The sequence below is a fragment of the Tenrec ecaudatus genome, chromosome 3 (assembly GCF_050624435.1).
Source record: "Tenrec ecaudatus isolate mTenEca1 chromosome 3, mTenEca1.hap1, whole genome shotgun sequence".
Taxonomy (NCBI): Eukaryota; Metazoa; Chordata; class Mammalia; order Afrosoricida; family Tenrecidae; genus Tenrec; species Tenrec ecaudatus.
Genome location: NC_134532.1, coordinates 177,311,403 through 177,318,039, shown reverse-complemented (window position 1 = coordinate 177,318,039; position 6,637 = coordinate 177,311,403). Strand labels below are relative to the sequence as shown.

The window sequence follows — 6,637 nt, the reverse complement described above, 5'->3', positions numbered from 1 at the left end:
CTCTTGCTCTTTGATCATCAGACCAGTGTGCCACTGCCTCGTTTGTTCTGTGCCTCAATTTGCAAGCTACACTATCTGTGGGACATCTAACCCATGGACTGTATCACTGTAATTTGAGGTTCCTTCAAGACCTGCTTCGCCACACTATTGGAATATACATTTCTTGAGCTGGGGACTGTCGGGCCCTGTCATCTGGCTGACCTACCTGCTTGCTGTTTCCTGCCTATAGCCAGATAGCCTGAATTGCTCTACAGAGGACTACCGGCGGCCCTCATGACTTGAAGGACTGCCAGTGGCTCACAAATGACTCGGGAAGTAAGTGGCACTGAGCCATTTGTACTGCTTTATAGATTGCTATTCCTTATGTTACCTATCAATCTACATAAATATAACTATTAGTGTTCGGCTTTTGTTTCTCTAGAGAACCTTGTCTAGCATAACTGTTTAGCAGCTCATGATGGTTTCTGACATTCTTCTCCTGCCCCACAATTCCAAGGCATCAATTCTTCTAGAGTCTTCCTTATTCAGTGTCCAACTTTCACATGCATATGATACAATGGAGACTCCCATGGCTTAGAGCAGGCACATCTAAGTCCTCAGAGTAACATTCTTCAAAAGGTATTGGTTGAAAACTAAGGAAATTTGAATAAAGTGTGCAATTTCGTTTATAGAGCAGCTCTGTTGGTATAATAGCTGAAGAGCTGTTAGCTGATAAGTCAGCAGTTTGAACCCACCACTCCCACTTTGTGGGAGATGAAAATGACCTATTGCAGTGGGTAAATCTGAGGCATCTTTAAAGTATTGAAAAGCAAGAGGTCATTTTCAGGACGAAGGTGTGCCTGACCCAAATCATTATCTTTTCATATCCTCATATGTATGTGAAAGTTGGACATTGAATAAAAACGACCAACGAAAAATCACTGTGTTTGAATCATATGCTGGAGAAGAATATTGAAAATACCATGGACTGCTAAAATAACTCTTGGAGGAAGTACAGGCAGAATGCTCCTTAGAGACAAGACTTCCTTTCATGTACTTTGGACATGTTGCCAGAAGAAACCAGTTCCCTGGAAGAGCACATCATGTTTGGTAATAAAGTAGAGGGGCAGCAGATAAAGGGATAGGTCCTCCAATAGATGATTGGCACTATGGCTTCAATGATACGCTCAAGCACAGATACCATTGTGAAGACAGCTCGGGCCTGGGTAGTATTTTGTTGTGTTGTGCATAGGGTCTCTATGCGTCCAGCGCAACTTGATGGCAGCTAAAATCAACATGCCAATATTTCTGTAAAGAACTGTTTCCTGGGCAACCCTGTGAATCGGTTCTCCTTGCTCTATAGGGTCATTATGCTTCAGACTCCATTTGACAGCATTTGCTGTAGTTTGGGTTGGTTGGTTAATAATATAAAAATGTGGTTTATATTACATTAATATATTTCAGGAGTCCTGGAGGTTCAGATGGTTAAGTGTTTGATAACTAAAATGATGGTAGATAGAAACCACCTAGGAGATTGTACAGGAGATGTATCTAGTGTTCTGTATATCTTACAGCTAAGAAAACCTGATGGGGCACTTCTCTTCTGCTATGTGGCATTCTTATGAGTTAGAATGAACTCCAGGCCACCTAACAATCTAAATATAGTCATTTCATATAGTCATGTCATTGCATAAATTGTAACAACTGGAGCATATAATAAAAATTGTTAATAAGAGAGGAAATCAGTGGCAGAATATATAGGAAGTCTCTGTTTCCTTTGAATATTCTTATAAACATATAACCATTCTAAAATTAAATGTTTTTAAATGTAGAATCTTCTCCTACTCACGCAGTTGTTTATTAATTTGTCCCGGGTGAATTAATTGAGCCGAAATCTAGATATGATTGTAGTTTTGAAAAGGTAGGTAGTAGTAAAAGTGAAAAAGACATATTTGGAATATATTTTAGAGTTGATGGCATAGATATGAGTATAAAAATAAATTAAGAAATTATAAACTACTTCTAAATATATGACTTTAGGATCTGGGTTCCTGAAGTTTCATAGTCTATAAATGCTATATTTTTTTATATTTATATTCTAAATGTTTATTTCAGTTACAAAGAAATGCTGTTGATTTGTACATATTGATCTTACAGCAATGACTTAATAATTGTAATGGATTATCTAATAATTAAATTAAATTTTCTTTATAAATGAACAATTACTTACAAATACTGGATATTGGATTCCTTCCTTTAAATTGTATGCATTCATGGGAACTCATATTCAATTGGCCAAAACTCCCAGCACTATGCTAAATAACAGAAGTGTAACAGTAATTTGGCCAATTCCTGATATTTAAAGAAAGCTACCAAGGTTATTTCATGAAACAGGATACTTAGTACTGGTTATGTATTTTTCCATTTGTTTTGCTTTATATTGTAGTTTGGGGGAGGTAACAGGGTTGGTTAAAAAGTTGGCTTTCTTACTAAGAAACATCCTTCTTTTTCTAGTATTTCATAGCATTGTTTATAGAAAATAATATTTAAAAATTAAAAACCAAGATGCAAATTAGGTACTGAACATTATCAAAAGAGTTCTCTGTGTAAATAGACATTATTCTTCTCTAAAGTTTATATAAATAATAAATAACTACTGAATGGAGGCAGACTATTTCTGTATTCCTGAGATCAATGCTCTTTGATTTATAGTGCATTTTATATTTATTTGGGAATGAATTTTCTTAACTAATATTTAGAAGACTTCGTATTAAATAAGAGTCTTGAGTTTCAATATTAGCCATCGGTGGACAAAATATCAAATGATGCAGGAAGCAACAAAAGAAGATGGAAGGCAAACACAAAGTTACTGTCACCAAAAGAATTGGTAAACATTCAACTATTTCACGAGGTATCAAAGGCAGAAATCCTATACTGAAGGCATTAAGGAAAAACAAACATTCAGGAATTGACAGAATATCAATAGAAATATTTTAATAAGCTGATAAATCCCTAGAAACACTCATTCATCTATGCCAAGAAAATTATAAGGCAGCTACCAGTCAAACTAACTGGAGGAGATCCATATTTGTTGGCTCTCATTTCAAAGGAAGAGGACTAAAAAGAATGACGGAATCATCATCAATATCACCTGCAAGTAAAATTGTGCTAAGGATAATATAAAAAACTGATTGCAGTAGTTCATCACCAGAGAACGCCTAGAAATTCAAGGTAAATTCAGAAGAGGACATGGAACAAGGCATTTCATTGCTACCATCACATGGATCTTGGCTGAAAGCAGAAAATTCAAGGAAGATATGTATGTGTATTTTAATGATTATTAAAAGGCACTTGACTGTGTGGATCATAAAATCTATGGTTGATTTGGAGAGGAATGGTAATTCTATAACACTTAGTAGTGCACATGCAGAATGCGTACACAGATAAGAAGCAGTGGTTTGAACAGAGTAAGGGAATCATGGTTTAAAATCGGGACAGTTGTGTGTCAGTGTTGTATCCTTTCCTTGATATTTAGTTTGTAAGAACATAGCATCAGGTTGGAAAGGAGACTCATTAACAACCTGTGAGATGCAGATGACACAGCTGTGCTTGCTGAAAGCTACAAGGACTTGAAACAAGTGATAATGAAGATCAAAGCCTTCAGTGTGAATTGTAAATCGATTAATAAGACAAAAATCCTCACAACTGGACCAACACCAACATAATGATAAACAGGAAAATGACGGAAGTGGATGAAGTAATTTTGCTTTGGACTCACAATGCTTGTAGAAGGAGCAATTAGGCAACCAAACCACATGTTGTCTTAGACAAAGTTTCTGCATTCAAACTCCAAACTCCCAACTCACTGCCTTTGAGTTAATTCTGACTCTTAGCATCCCTATAAGACAGCATAGAAATGCCCTGTGTATTTCGGATACTATAAAGCTTTACAGGGTTAGAAAGCCGCTTTCTCTCACAGATCAGCTGGGGATTTTGAACTGCTGACCCTGTTAGCAGCCCGATCCAAGCCATGGCATTTTCAACCACCTCGTCTGCATGTGAAAGCTCGATAATTTCTGAAGAAGACCACAGAAGAATCAATTCATTTGAATTGCGCATGTTGGTGATGAATATAAACCATACCACGTGCTTCTAGAAAAACACACAAACCTATCTTGGGTGAAGTAAAGTCAGAATACTTCTTAGCATCAAGGACCATGAGGCTTTGTCATATCTACTTTGAACACATTGTCAGCAGAGAGCACTCCTCAGATAAGAGCATCATGCTTGGGAAAGTTGAGGGTCAGTAAAAATGAGTAAGACCCTTGACAATGTGGATTGACACAGTGGCGGTGGCAAAGAAAACAAGCATAACAATTGTGAGAACAGCACAGAGCAGGGCCGCATTTCAGTCTGTTGTGCATGTGCTCACTCTGAGTCAGAGTCAACTCAATGGCACCTAACAATATATAGACCTCGTATATTTTTTCTCAATGTTGCTTGCCTCTGCTCTGTATCGTATGTACCTGAATGGACTGCAACAATCGTTCTCTTTCATTTATTAGATTTGAGTCAAGGACTATTTTCTGAGAGAAATCAGAAGATGAGTAAAGTCTGCTATTTATACACACTGCTGCCCACACCCTGATTGCTTTGTCATAGATTGTGAGCTTGGATACATTATTCTACTAAGGGTTATAGCTCCACTCTCCATTTTTTCAAATAGATTATTCAAATTGTTCCTGTAGGCCATAAAGCAACATTGATTTCTTCTGTTGTAAGCCTGAGCACAAAATTATTTCCCATGGTTTTCCTGAAGCAATCCACTTTATTTTCAAGAGACTCTTCATTCAAATATCCTCAATTCCCAAATTTAAAGGTACCATCTGGTTCCTGTTGGGACATTGACTGATACTTATTTCAGAATTATAACACTTCAAATATCATGTTGTGCATCCTATTTCTTTTTCAGCTCTAAGAACCCAATTACATGACCCATATCGACTGAAAGTTTGGTGGAACTCGTCTATAAAGTCATCTTTTATTCATTTGTATTCACTTTTAATTTAGCAAAAATTTTGGTAGTATTATCTTGTCAAAATATTTATCTAGAATTCAAACTACTCATTTATCATTTCGTAAATATTCTTCTGAATATTTTTCACACTTGTACCTAATTCTCCTTTAAAAATATTAATTTAAATCTTCTCTCTCTCTTTCATGACGCATGTGCAGAATGGATTGTTACAGTCACTGCAAGGATGGACAAAAACCTAGCAACCATTGTGAGGATGGTGGAGGCCTGTGTTTTTTCTCTTGTGCAAGGGTTACTATGAATAGGAATCAAGTAGCACCACCTAAAAATATAAAATAATGAAATAAACAGCAGCACAAAGACACAAATCAGATATCCAAACAATTAAAAATAGAATTTTATAAACAAATAAGTGATTATAAAGATATAGAAGCTGAATTGAAGCAACGGAATTTAGAAACAGAGTGAAAAAACCCTGGAACTAATTTGTTTGAGGGAAGAAAACTCATGAAAACAAAGAAAGCTTAAGAATTATGTGAAACATTATCCAGAGGAAAGGTTCACTTGTGATTGGCATTCCAGAATATGGGAAGAAACCAATCCAAAAAAGCCAAGCATAATTGTCACATTCACTGGCAAAATGTTCTCCTACTTTTGAAAGGCGAGACAATAGCTATCAAAAAAGGTCAATGGATTCCTTACAAGATAGAATTCAAAAAAGAGTTAGCAAGACATGCCATAATCAAACTTGCCAAAATCAAAGATTGAAAAGAATCCTTAGAAAAACTTGCAGGGGGAGGAGAAGAATCACCTACAAGGGGCACCAATAAGACTAAGTTCTGGCCTTTTCCAGCGCTGACGACCGCTCGGCGATCATGCCTCTCGCAAAGGATCTCCTTCACCCCTCTCCCGAAGAGGAGAAGAGAAAACACAAGAAGAAGCGCCTGGTGCAGAGCCCCAATTCCTACTTCATGGATGTCAAATGCCCAGGCTGCTATAAAATCACCACAGTCTTCAGTCATGCACAAAGAGTAGTTTTGTGTGTTGGCTGCTCTACTGTCCTCTGTCAGCCTACAGGAGAAAAAGCAAGGCTCACAGAAGGATGCTCCTTCAGACGGAAGCAGCACTAAAAGACCCTGAATCAAGATGAGTGGGAAGCCATTCTAATAAACCCATTTTGGATACAAAAAAAAAAAAGACTAAGTTTTGATTAGTTGACAGAAAATATGCAGGTGACAAAGCAATAAATAAACCTTTGAAAGAAGTAGAAACTATGAACCAAGAAATAAAAACTCCCCAGAAAAAAATTGTCTCTTAAAGATGATGGCAAAATTAGGACATATTCAGAGAAGTTGTAAAAAAAAAAAAAGACTAGTCTTAGAAGAAATATTAAAGAAAGTGCTTCAGACAAAGAGAGTCCGTCAGACAGAGAAACAGCATCATAAAACAGCCTGCGAATAAGACACACAAGAGTATTTCCCAGATATTAATCCAGATAAGGAATTCTCAGAAAGAAAACAAACCTAAATGGCTAAAAACAGACAACCAGAGACATCAATCTGCAAACGATGAACATGTCAACACACAAACATGGAAATGAGTGGTGTAGTTATAGAACTTTCA

At 36.7% G+C, this 6,637-nt stretch overlaps 1 protein-coding gene across 1 annotated transcript; it reads left to right on the top strand.

The window, feature by feature from the left end:
* Positions 1-5,872: 5,872 nt before the first annotated feature.
* LOC142443691 (small ribosomal subunit protein eS27-like) lies at positions 5,873-6,145 on the top strand. Its single transcript, XM_075544989.1, has one exon. It carries the CDS (start codon positions 5,890-5,892, stop codon positions 6,142-6,144), a length of 255 nt encoding a protein of 84 aa, XP_075401104.1. The 5' UTR covers positions 5,873-5,889; the 3' UTR covers position 6,145.
* Positions 6,146-6,637: the final 492 nt, after the last annotated feature.